Source organism: Narcine bancroftii, chromosome 2, assembly GCF_036971445.1.
Source record: "Narcine bancroftii isolate sNarBan1 chromosome 2, sNarBan1.hap1, whole genome shotgun sequence".
Taxonomy (NCBI): domain Eukaryota; kingdom Metazoa; phylum Chordata; class Chondrichthyes; order Torpediniformes; family Narcinidae; genus Narcine; species Narcine bancroftii.
The window spans coordinates 162739501-162751617 of NC_091470.1; the positions used below are offsets into that span (position 1 = coordinate 162739501).

The 12117-nt window shown below is 41.7% G+C and overlaps 1 protein-coding gene across 1 annotated transcript in view; it reads left to right on the top strand.

The window, feature by feature from the left end:
* The window catches only part of trim62.1 (tripartite motif containing 62, tandem duplicate 1), a 120976-nt gene extending 109611 nt beyond the window's left edge, over positions 1-11365 (top strand). Inside the window, exon 5 of the mRNA XM_069919006.1 lies at positions 7127-11365. Coding sequence (XP_069775107.1) covers positions 7127-7677 — 551 coding nt within the window. The 3' untranslated portion in view covers positions 7678-11365. The remainder of the gene's footprint in view (positions 1-7126) is intronic.
* The last annotated feature ends 752 nt before the right edge of the window (positions 11366-12117 follow it).

The following is a 12117-nucleotide window of genomic DNA, read 5'->3' on the forward strand; positions in this document are numbered from 1 at the left end:
CCCAATCTCTCTTTAATTTCTTGTGCTCCAATTCAGTTAAGTGTGTTTCTTGGATAAATGCTATATCAATTTTTTCCTTTTTCAGTAAATTTAGTAGTTTCTTCCTTTTAATTTGGTTATGTATTCCATTAATATTTAAAGTCATATAGTTCAGTGTAGCCATTTTATACTTTGTTTATCTTCTCTTTCCGTTTTTCCATCATTACCTTTCCTCCTTTTCCATTTCTGTTTTCTTATTTTAAACTCTTTATAAGACAACATTCCTACAACATCAAACATTTTCCTTATTCTCCTATTTATATCTTCTTTATCCCCAATCTCCCCTTCCCCTCCTGAGTTGTCCTTTATCCCTTGTCGGACAACCACATCTCCCCTCTCCATTTGGGTTTGCGAATTCACTCGCAAGCGTCAACTGATTTTGCAGTGACCGCTATTCCCCCCCACCCAGCCCCCCCAGAAAAGATTTCGCTTTTCATATGTAACAAAGGTCACTCTTTTAATTCCCTCCTTATTCTCTCTATTCCATTACCTTCTCTTATTAATTCTTGTCTATACTATCTATATTTTCCTCTAAGTACAGATACATTCACGTATGCACATTGTATCTATTCACTCTTATACCTCTTTACCCACATACATATCAATCGTGATCATTTTTACTCTCATTACCCGTCTTCATCCCTCAGTCTATTTTTGTAATTGTTCTGCAATTTTCGTGCTTCCTCTGGATCCGAGAGGAATAAATATTTTCAATACCGCTGGATGCTTTAGTATAAATTTATACCCTTTCTTCCATAAAATCGCCTTTGCTGTATTGAACTCCTTTCTCTTCTTTAGGAGTTCAAAACTTATATCTGGATAAATGAAGATTTTTTGCCCTTTATACTCCAGTGGTTTGTTGCCCTCTCTTACTTTTTCCATTGTCTTCTCCAGTACCTTTTCTCTTGTAGTATATCTTAGGAATTTTACTAAAATAGATCTTGGTTTTTGTTGTGGTTGTGGTTTAGAGGCCAATGCTCTATGTGCCCTTTCTATTTCCATTTCTTGCTGTAGTTCTGGACATCCTAGGGTCTTAGGGATTCAATCTTTTATAAACTCCCTCATATTCTTGCCTTCTTCATCTTCCTTAAGGCCCACTATCTTTATGTTATTTCTTCTGTTATAATTTTCCAATATATCTATTTTCTGAGCTAACAGTTCTTGTGTCTCTATAGCTTTTTTATTAGATTCCTCCAATTTCTTTTTTAAGTCTTTTACCTCCATTTCTGCTGCTACTGCCCGCTCTTCCATCTTGTCCATTTTCTTTCCCATTTCTGTTAAGGTCATATCTATTTTGTTCATTTTCTCTCCTGTGTTGTTTATTCTTCTTCTTAAATCATTAAATTCCTGTGTCTGCCATTCTTTAAATGACTCCATGTATCCTCTAACAAGAGAAAGTATATCCTTTATCTTGCCTTTCCCTTCTTCTTCTATTTCACTGTACTCTTCCTCCTCTTCTTCCTCTGGGTTGGCCATCTGTTGTTTCTTTGTTGCCCTTTTCTTCTCTTCTTTCTTGTTTCCATTGTCTTCTGTGTTCTCTTCTTGCTGCAGGTGTTCTGCAGCTGTCGTTGCCGGCTGTGGAGATCGACTCCCCAGCTGGTCCCCCCTCCCGTCGGTGTGTTTTTTTTCATGCGCATCGCGCACTTTTACTCGGCTCAGCGAGCCATTTTTGTAGTTCTATTTCTACCGACCTGAGGAAGTGGGCTTCTCTCTCCACAGCGGGCCTCTTCGGACAGGTAAGGCCTTTTCCTTCTTTCTCCGTTGTCTTCTCTTCCTCTCTTCTTACCGTTGATTTTAATTTTTCTTTTTTTGTCGCCATCTTCTTTCCACCTTTATACTCACTTTTCTTTAACTTTTATTTCTGTGCCTTTGTGTTTTCCCTTGTTTTTCCCGACTTTTCTGGAGAGGGCTGGAGTTCACCGTCCGGCCACTACTCCATCACGTGACTCCTCCAAAAAGAGCAGTTTTAAAGAAAAATAAAATCAACGCTTATTGCTGCTGTGCATCTGTGACGTGAATGCTTGCATGCACACACTCAAAAGCCCGCTAAATTTAAAAAGTTTGAGTGTTTTCGAAAAGTCCAGATTCTCGGGTGATCCGCATTTCTGGCATCCAGATTTTTGGATTTCTACTTTAGAAGCAAGTATCCTGAGTTTCAAGAACCTGTGAAATGGGCAATGAAGAAGTTTCCTGTGGTTTTTTTTTGTGACATAATGACCAAACATTTTTGCGACATAATGACCAAACATTTTTGCCAAGCTGCTTGTATTTGTCAGCTGTCTTATCATAAGTTGGTCTCCTTGTGCGCAATGCTGCAAAGAATCGAGCTCTGGCCATTCAGTGTGGCTGTTGAGATCCAATGGGACACAATGAAAACCATGGTGAAGTGCCATCTAGTGGTAGCTTTGTTGCTCCAATGCAGTTTGCACTCATTTCAAGCTGGCTTATGGATAGGTTAGATCTCTTCTGATGGGCATTTTTTTATTGGTAATGTTAATAGGAATGCAGTTTATATAATAAGTCCGTTTTTGTTGTCTTTTACAGTTGGTGTTGTCATTTTTGGGGGGAAGGAAGGGGATGGATGGTCTCTGAGATGGGATGCAATAAAAATGTTGGGCAATTTCTATTCCAGTGTGTACTTCAATTACTTCTCCAGTCCTGTGATTGAACTTCAAGTGCAACACCCGGGGAGCTGAGGTTCAGAAGCTCATTGACCTTATCTTCCTGAATCTTTGCTCTAGTTGTGTCTTGTCAAAAGACTCAACAATCACACATGGGGTAGATTGTGACACTGCATCGCTTGATGCCATTAAACATGATGGAAAACGTTCCCGCTCCCTGTTCATTGTATGTGCCACACCATTCAAGGGAGACCTGATATTCTTCAAAATGTTGCTGCAGTTTCAAGTTTGTTTCTTTTTACATTCATTATTTTTGCCCTTTTTAAATTTTTTTCTCCATTCAACCTTAAATTCTGTCTGATAAATGAATGGATATTTTCTGGATTTGACACAAAGTATCTCAGGAATTACTCACCCAGTAGCATTAACATCTACATGCTTTGAGAGGTTGGTCATGGCCGGAATTAATATGTACTTAAGCAAAGGTACCGACTGCAATTTCCCCATCATCGCAATCGCTCCACAGCGGACGCATTATCATTGACTCTCCACTTGGCTCTGGATTACCTAGAAAAGGGCAGCTCACAGATATGGCTGCTCTATCGTCGACTACAACTCAGCCTTCAACACCATTATTCCTTTAGTGCTGGTCAACAAACTCCAAACCACTGCACCCCACCTCTGCAACTGGATCTTTGACTTCCTCATCGGAAGACCACAGTCAGTACGAATCGAAAACAATACCTCCTCCTCACTGACGACCATCGCAGGTGAACCTCAGGATTCATGCTTAGCCCACTGCTCTACTCACTATAAACCCATGACTGTGGCCAGTCACAATTCCAATGCTATCTACAAATTTACTGATGGCACAGTGGTTGTTGGCAGAATCACAAACAACAGTGAGGAAGTGAACAGGAAGGAGATGGATGAGCTAGCTGAGTGATGTCACACCAACAACCTTGCACTCAACATTAGCAAAACCAAAGAGATGATTGTGTACTACTGGAGGAATTCAGGAGAAGATGAACCAGTCCTTATTGAGGGCTCAGCAGTGGATCGGGTGAAGAACTTCAAATTCCTGGGTGTTAACATCTCATAGAATGAGGATCTGTCCTGGAGCCTCCATGTTGATGCAATCATGAAACTAGCGGCTACGTTTTGTGAGGAATTTGGGGAGATTTGGTATATCACTGAAGACTCTTGAAAACTTCTACAGGTGAAGAGCGGTCTGTGGAGAGCATTCTGGCTGGTTGCATCACTGTCTGGTACAGAACAGGGCTCAGGACAAGAGAAAAAACTCCAGAAGGTTGTTAACTCAGCCTGAGACATCACGGGCACCAGTCTTCACTCATCGAGGACATCTACAAGAGGTGGTGTCTTAAGAAAGCAGCCTCATCCTCAAGGACCCTCACCACCCAGGCCATGTCCTCTTCATTCTGCTACCATTGAGAAAAAAAGTACAGGAGCCTGAAGTCAAGCTCTCAGCAGCACAAAGGCAGCTTTGTTCCCTCAGATCCCTGAATGAACAACGAACTTTACTTTGTCTCTTTCTTGGACTATTTAAAAAAATTTATTTGGTAAAGTGGTTTATATAATGTTTGCACCGTGATGCTGCTATGAAGCATCGAATTTTGCAACATGTTCACGACAATAAATTCTAACTATTCAATTCTGATTCTGTTCCTAGACGATGAGAATGGGTTATCTGCAGGGAGCTGACTCCACTCTTTAACAGCCTCAGACTTTATGGTGCAAAGTTCCACAGATATTGGGTGGGCAGCTGTAATTCTAAATGATCACTAAGCACAATATGTTCACAGGTGCCTGGTGAATCTAGTTAGTGCCAATTACAAGCTATTCATTTACTGATTATGGTCACATTGAAAAGTTCTCTATTGCCAGATCATGATTTTGCACTGCTGCGGTGTGCCATTTTAGGAATTTAACCAACCTGAAGGCTGTCCTTTACCATCTCTGACCTATACTGGAATAATGTTGCCTGCCCTTGGGTGTGAATGATTGCTTGATCCATGCTGGGGAAAACGAGGAGTGAGGATACCTTTGCAAGACATTAAAACAGTTTAGGACCATGGATTTGTACCTGAGTGGTTGTCTTGGCAGAAGGTGGGACATGAATACATTCCCAATGACATAATTGGAATGATGCATTGAGTGTGTTTGGTAGGTGGTCAGCTCAGTGGATTCCCTAATATGATATAATATAATCGATATGATAAGATGGATATCCATCTTGTGAAAGGAGTGCTCTCAATTTAAGAAAAAATTGGACAGGTTTATAGATGGGAGTGGTATGGAGGGATATGGTTTGTGTGCAGGTCAGTGGGACTGGCTGAATAATAGTTTGGCATAGACTAGAAAGGATGATGGGCCTGTTTCTGTGCTGTAGTGTACTCTGGTTCTATGGGTCTAATTCTTCTGCAATGATCAGCATTAATTCAGTCTACCAGAGATGGGTGAGAGTAGGATGCAAGGACAAGGAATATCCAAGTAAACCAGTGTCTAGAAGAAGTAAAAACACAAATGTTTGCAGACACTGTGGTTGAAGTGAAAACATGATGCTGGAGAAACCTTTTGACCTGCTGAGTTTCTCCAGCATTGTGTTTTTACAAGTGACTAGTGGAGTTCTGCAGGGATCTGTTCTGGGAGCCTGCTCTTTGTGATTTAAAAAAAAAATATAATTAAAAAAAAATATATATATAAATGACCTGGATGAAGTAGAGGGATGGGTCAGTAATTTTGCAGATAGTACAAAGGTTGGAGGTGTTGTAGATAGTGTTGAAGGTTGTCGTAGGTCACAATAGGATCCAGAGTTGAGCGGAAAAGTGGCAGATAGAATTCATTCTGGATAAGTGTGAGGTGATGCATTTTGGGAGGTCATTCTTGAAGGCAGAGTATAGGGTTAATGGTAGGATACTTAACAGATGGACCTTAAGGTCCAAACGCATAGATCTCTTAAGGCCGCTGCACAGGTTGATTGGACAGTTAAGATGGCTGATGGTGTTCTGGGGTTCATTAATTGGGTCATTGAGTTCAGAAGTCATGAGGTAATGTTGCAGCTCTATAAATCTCTGGAGCGATCACACTTAGAACATTGTGTTCAGTTCTGGTCACCTCATTACAGGAAGACTGTGCAAGGGATGGAGAGGATGCAGATGAGATTTACCAGGATATTGCCTAGATTGGAAAATATGTTTTACGAGACAAGGTTAGCAGAGTTAGGTCTTTCGCTTTGAGTGAAGAAGGATGAGAGGTGACTTGATAGTGGTCTACAAGATTCTGAGAGGCATAGATTCAGCCAGGACATGACCAGCAAACACCAGGGGACATCTGCACAAAGTGAAAGGAGGAAAGTTAAGGGGTGACATCAGGGGTAGGTTTTTTTTAAACACAGAGATTGTGGGTGCCTGAATTACATTGCCAGGGGTGGTGGTGGAGGCTGGAACAGTAGGGGTATTTAAGAGACTCTTAGACAGGCACATGGATAAAAGAAAAATAGGGAGGGTTTTTGCTTTGGTAGGTATCTTTGGGTCCTGTACTGTGCTGTAATATTCTATGATCTGCACGACCTGAAGTGGACTGATCACTCTCCAGCACCTTTGCTGGAACGTGTTGATGGCAGACTTGTTGATGTTAGGAGAAGGCAGGATTGGACTAAGCAATTAAAGCTGGAAGACAACACAGCCTTGAAGGATGGAAGTGGAGTGGGGCAAACACTTCTGGAAATGAACCTGAACAAAGAGTAGCACCAGCCACACTTCAGTGATGGTGATTTTAGCTGTGAGCCAGAAGACTGGGTCAAAGACTGGCCCCAGAAGCAAGAGCAGAACGTCTATGCTAATAATGAGGGCTAATTGCATTATTTGAGAGGTTAAGTGGAGTATGTCCTCCCCTGGTTGAGATCAACGATCACAGAAAGTTATGTTGAAGGAGAGCAGGTGAATTCTATTCGGCCTATTTATCCCTCAGTGATTGTAATTCCAGAAACTAGATTATCAGATGATGTCATTGCTTGTGGGAGGATGCCATGATCAAATGGAATGCAGGGCTTGAGAAACACAATAGCTGATGATGCTCACGAGGGGTTGGAGAGACTTCAGGAAGTCAGGCAGCATTCACGGAGAGAAAAAAATGGGCCGTCAACTATTTTTGGCTCGGGGCCTTTTTTTTCCCCCAAGTTTCCACATTGCAAGAGTCACTCCATCGGCTAGGAATCCATCCCTTGGTAAGATTGTGAAAGATGCTTCCAAATTCAAGTTGTTCCTCCTTTTGAAGAAAGAGGGGAATACGATTGGAGTGGTTATTTACCTATGAGGGAGAAATAGGAATGGAGTAAATGGGTGGTCATTATTGTTTAGGAGTGGTCCGCATGGCTGATAAATCGGTAAGTTGCACCTTGCTTTGCGTCCATGATGATATTGACTCTGGTTTCTCTTTACCCACAGTTCCAGCACCACTAACATTGGATCCCATAACAGCTCACCAACGGCTTATCCTGTCCGACGACTGCACCATCGTGGCTTACGGTAACTTGCACCCTCAGCCTTTGCAGGATTCTCCAAAGCGTTTTGACGTCGAGGTTTCGGTCTTGGGATCGGATGGCTTTGGCAGTGGAGTCCACTACTGGGAGGTGATGGTGTCTGAGAAAACACAGTGGATGATCGGGGTGGCAATGGAATCCGTAAGCCGGAAAGGAAGCATCCAGATTCAACCTTCTCGAGGCTTCCATTGCATTGTGATGCACGATGGAAACCAGTATAGTGCCTGCACTGAGCCCTGGACCCGCCTGAATGTTAAGTCCAAGCTGGAGAAGGTCGGGGTGTATTTAGACTACGACAGAGGCCTCTTGATCTTCTACAATGCAGATGACATGTCTTGGCTTTACACCTTCCGAGAGAAATTCAGTGGGAAGTTCTTCCCTTACTTCAGTCCAGGCCAGAGTCATGCCAATGGGAAAAATGTTCAGCCTTTGCGCATCAATACTGTCCGTATCTAAACCTAGATGCTGGGATAAAAATCAGAGTTCCTTTCTTAAATCCATTTCATTTTTCCATCCTTAAATGTAAGGCAAAGGCCATTTTTATTTTCTTAAGTCTCCCAACTGGCACAGGAGAGCCAGTAGTTGGCCCATATCAATTCCAATATGGCCCTCTGGTAAGACAATTAAATATCTTGAGGGACCTCTTCTTCAATTTTGTTTCATTGGGGTTGTCTCTATTCTCTTCTTTCTCATAATGTGGAGATTGGAACCATGAGGCCATCTTCAGCAACTGTGTTTTGCAACCTCATTTGTTTTATATTTGGGGGTTCATGTAAATTTACTCCCTCTCTTATCTCTCTCATTCTGCTGCCGTTTTCCAGTGACTCATTGCCTGAATCTCTGATCACCTTGGTCTAATGACTCCAAGAGAGGGGCACAGATGGCTTTTCCTCAGTTATGCTTGCCTGTCTCTCTGCACCTTGGCATTTTCTTTCACAATCCTCTGATTTGTAATTCCCACCCATGAGAATGGGTGAGTTTTTCAAATTGATGGTGCAGAATGGATCTCCCAGTTGTTTGAGAAATTCTAGCCAAAAGCAGATTATTAAAGACCCTCATGTAATAATTTGTCATTGGGGCTGGACACATATTGATTTATGATTTCGGATTCACCTATTATTTATGTTGGCCCTAAATTTTCTAACGTGGATTTAGTTTGATCCCATCTACTAGTGTACATTTGCTTAGACAAGCTGTGATTCACTCCATCAGTGTGTCTGCAATAAAATTACTTCAGATTTTTTTGGTTAAGAATTGGGTGGCAAATGCAAACCATTTTTACAAGAAATATTCATGGTACATTTTAATTTTTATTTCCAGAAGTGGACAGCTTCCTTAGGTTTGCTTTGAAGTCAAAAAGGACATGGAGTCAGTCTGAATCTACACTGCAGTGTGAAGCTTCTGCTGTAGATGAATACTGAAGTTTTTGCATACATGCAACTGGACTCAAATTCCAATTTAACCTGGATTAAAACAGAATTAAATTATTTTCTCTGTCCGGGCCACTTATTTGGAAACTAAACAATATTCTATAGTTTCTGATGGAATGCAGTAACAGGGCGAGCAAGTGGAAGGATCAATGAATGGAATAAGATTGCCACAATTAATCTGGAGCAGAAGTGAGATTATTCCTATTCCAATCTCTGACGTGCTGTTTTGATCTGGCAGTACAAGGGTTTTTCTGTCCTGGTGCTGAGATCTTTTTTCAGAATTAAAAAAAATATGTATGTTGTCTCTGTTGGGTAGGGAAATTGTGTTCAGACAGAAAAGGCTTAATTTCTAATTCCCAGCACACAATATCTGCTATCCTAGTGACTTCTATCTGTCAATCTCAATGCCTTTTTTTTTAGTCCAACATTGTAAAGGGTCAGAGATGGGAGCATTTTTGTAACATGAGCATTTCATTATTTTTAATACTTCCCTGAAGGACTTGGATGTCTCATGGGTCAGAACTCCAGCATTCAATTTAATTCTTGCTGTAACATGCACGCGAGGTTTGACCGTGGAACTCTTTACAACAACCTGATCCTAACCTTGCCAAACATCATGATGGTTAACATGTGTAGCAATGGCTGTCAGGTGTGGCACATGGCAAGGAGGTGATAAAGATTTTTAAAATGTTGGCTTCTGCCCCAAACTGAAGGGCACCTAGGCCTGTTGTAGTTATCCCTTCATTCCAACAAATGGAGTGTTTATCCAAGACCTCTCGGTCCTCAGTAGTTCACTCTTATTGGACAGGTCGGAAGCCACTGGGGGAAATTCGTAGCCAAGGTCCAATGTTTGGTATTTTGATGAAGCTTTAGTAGCCTGGGGCTACTGAAAACCATGAAGCCCATTATTTACCATCTCCCCTTTTCTCTTAAGTATTTATTTAGAACTTCTAATTATTCATTTTATTTCTTGGACATGTAATTATGTTGGCTTAATATAAGCCAACAATGGCTGCTATTTGATTTTTTTTTCTGGTGTTATGGTAAAAGCCTATTTGTGATAATTGCTCTTTGTAACCTCCATTTTCTACCTCCAAAATAATTAATACCACACTGAGGAAAGAGGTAGAAATGTCAATTTAAATATGTTGCAGCTCTGGTGTGATGCTGAGCTCCTGTTGGGCATGTCTTGGGTTTTGACTGCTGTAAAACTTGGCCTCAATTGCCTGTTGTCACAAAGACAGCAGGAACAGATTCAGTGGAAGAGGAACAGCTGAAAACGCAGCTTAGATTGTGCCTGTTCCCTTACTGCATTGCGCTCTGAGGCCATCTCAACGCTGTTAATCTGAAATATCTTGTTTGTTTCCTGCAAAGCTGTATCACTGACTCAGCATGTTGACCTCTCCCTTTAAACCTCCGTTGATTTTTAAGCATGATTTTCAGCTGCTTTCCACTTGAGCTTTGTTTCAACCTCTGCGAGGAACAAAAACCCCTGCAACAGGAAGACTTTCCAGTGTGCCATCTGGTCCCTGGCTGAAATTTCTTGTACGTCCACTGGTTTATCAGTAAATGTGGGGAAATTTGGCGTTGCATACAAAGACAGTATATGCATCCCTGCTTCATGTGTGGGTATCATCAAATGTCGACTTGGGCACTCTGTTATAATCCAGTATTTCATCCAATTATTCCATAATATGATCCGAAATTGAGTGCTTAAAGGATTATATGCTTGCAGAGGGCTTCATACTTGATACCGTGGCCTGTTCTCCCTGCAGTTCCAATTGCACCGTGCAGAATGCTGTGGTGTCTGTGAGCAAGGGTGGGGTTTCTCCCACTCCTCTCTTCCCGACTTTATGCTACAGTGGATGGAGCCATTGTTCAGCAGGTCAGGGGTGAGCATCTCCTGCTCACGTCCATCATCTGAGTAGCATCACTCCCCAAATTAAGGTAGCTCTCTACATGAAGTTCGATACAAGAAGCTGCTATTCAGCTAAAGGTTGATGAGTGCACAACAATTTCATTAAAGTAAGCCATATGGAGCAATCCATTATTGAATTCAACAGCAACTTTTAACAAAATGTCATTTAATAAAAATGCCCCTTTTTAAATTAGGCTACAAAATTTTCATATTAATTTTGTCCACTGTTCAATACTTGTGTTCTAATCTACAATCTGTCCCCAACTGGTTTGTAAAAGTTCTACTTGAATTAACTGTCTTGTGCTGTACTTGGTGTTTTAGATGGTCATGTGCACTTGTAACATGGGAAACAATCAGGGCTACATTCCTGACACTTCCACTTGAGGGTTCAGGCAGAGTCTGTCCTTTCAAAGCCAAATACCGTGATGGAAGTACATCTCTCTGCTGATAGCAACTCAAGTTGCTCTGAAAGCAGCAGAGCGAGAGGGGAGGTGGGGTGTGAGAGACAACCTGTGCAAGGATGTACATTACAGAAATATATAGTTTACATTGATGTGAAGCTGAGAACGTCAATATAACTTGTAGGAGACGGACACCATGGGTCTACACTTGTTACGCACCAGATTAGAATTCATCAAACACATGGAATGTTAACATACCAACCGCAGTCCTGCTTCTGGTGGAATTATTAGTGTTGGGAGATGCATGATGCATTCCTACCATGTTGTTTTAGATCTCCAGAATGTACTTTTTTTTCTTGATTATGCCCTTAATAAAATTATGGGATGCCTGCATACTTTTCTTGCATGTGTTTTTATTTTAATTTAGACTCCTGCAGGTGCAACTTTGGCTGAGACAGTTTCGGGAGTGCAGTAATCACCAGAAATTTAAGCAGGTCGAGTCAACCATGTGGAACATCAATGCTGATCTTTGTTCAGGGCATGAACAAAAGGAGAGGGAAGTAAGGGTATCTCTGCCCACCCTCACCCCGTGACCATTAAATATGTTAAAAACACACTTATGCGCCAGTGTAAAGGTGCCCCTCAAAGGTACTTTCTCCTGTTTTATTTCAGATTTCCTGCATATGCAATTTTAAAAAAATGGACATGATCTACTTTTACATTCAGCCAAGGGACCAGTAAAAGCAGGAAGCATTGTAGGTTTCCCCGATGCACACGTATCATAGACTGCACATGTGGTATTATCCTTACCAATGCCTACCTGCCAGCAGAAGACCTGGGCTATAGCCCTGTGAAAGGTTTCTGCGCCCTCTTACGCAATGAACGGTGCCCCCTGTGGGTATTGTTCTTCTCCAGGCTGTCCAATTCCCGGTGACCTTCCTCGGCAGCACATACCGAGCCTTCTTACCTCAAAACACCCATGGGCAGTGAAGAGCGCTGCTTGGATCGCAGTGTCCCTTTCAGAGCTGGTTGTTAAAAACTGCACCTGCAAGTTGAAATGCCGGCATCTGAGAACTTGTGACTGATCAATGGTAAATGCTTTGCTTCTTGTGACACTCTCACAAATATATAGGACTCCCACACTGCT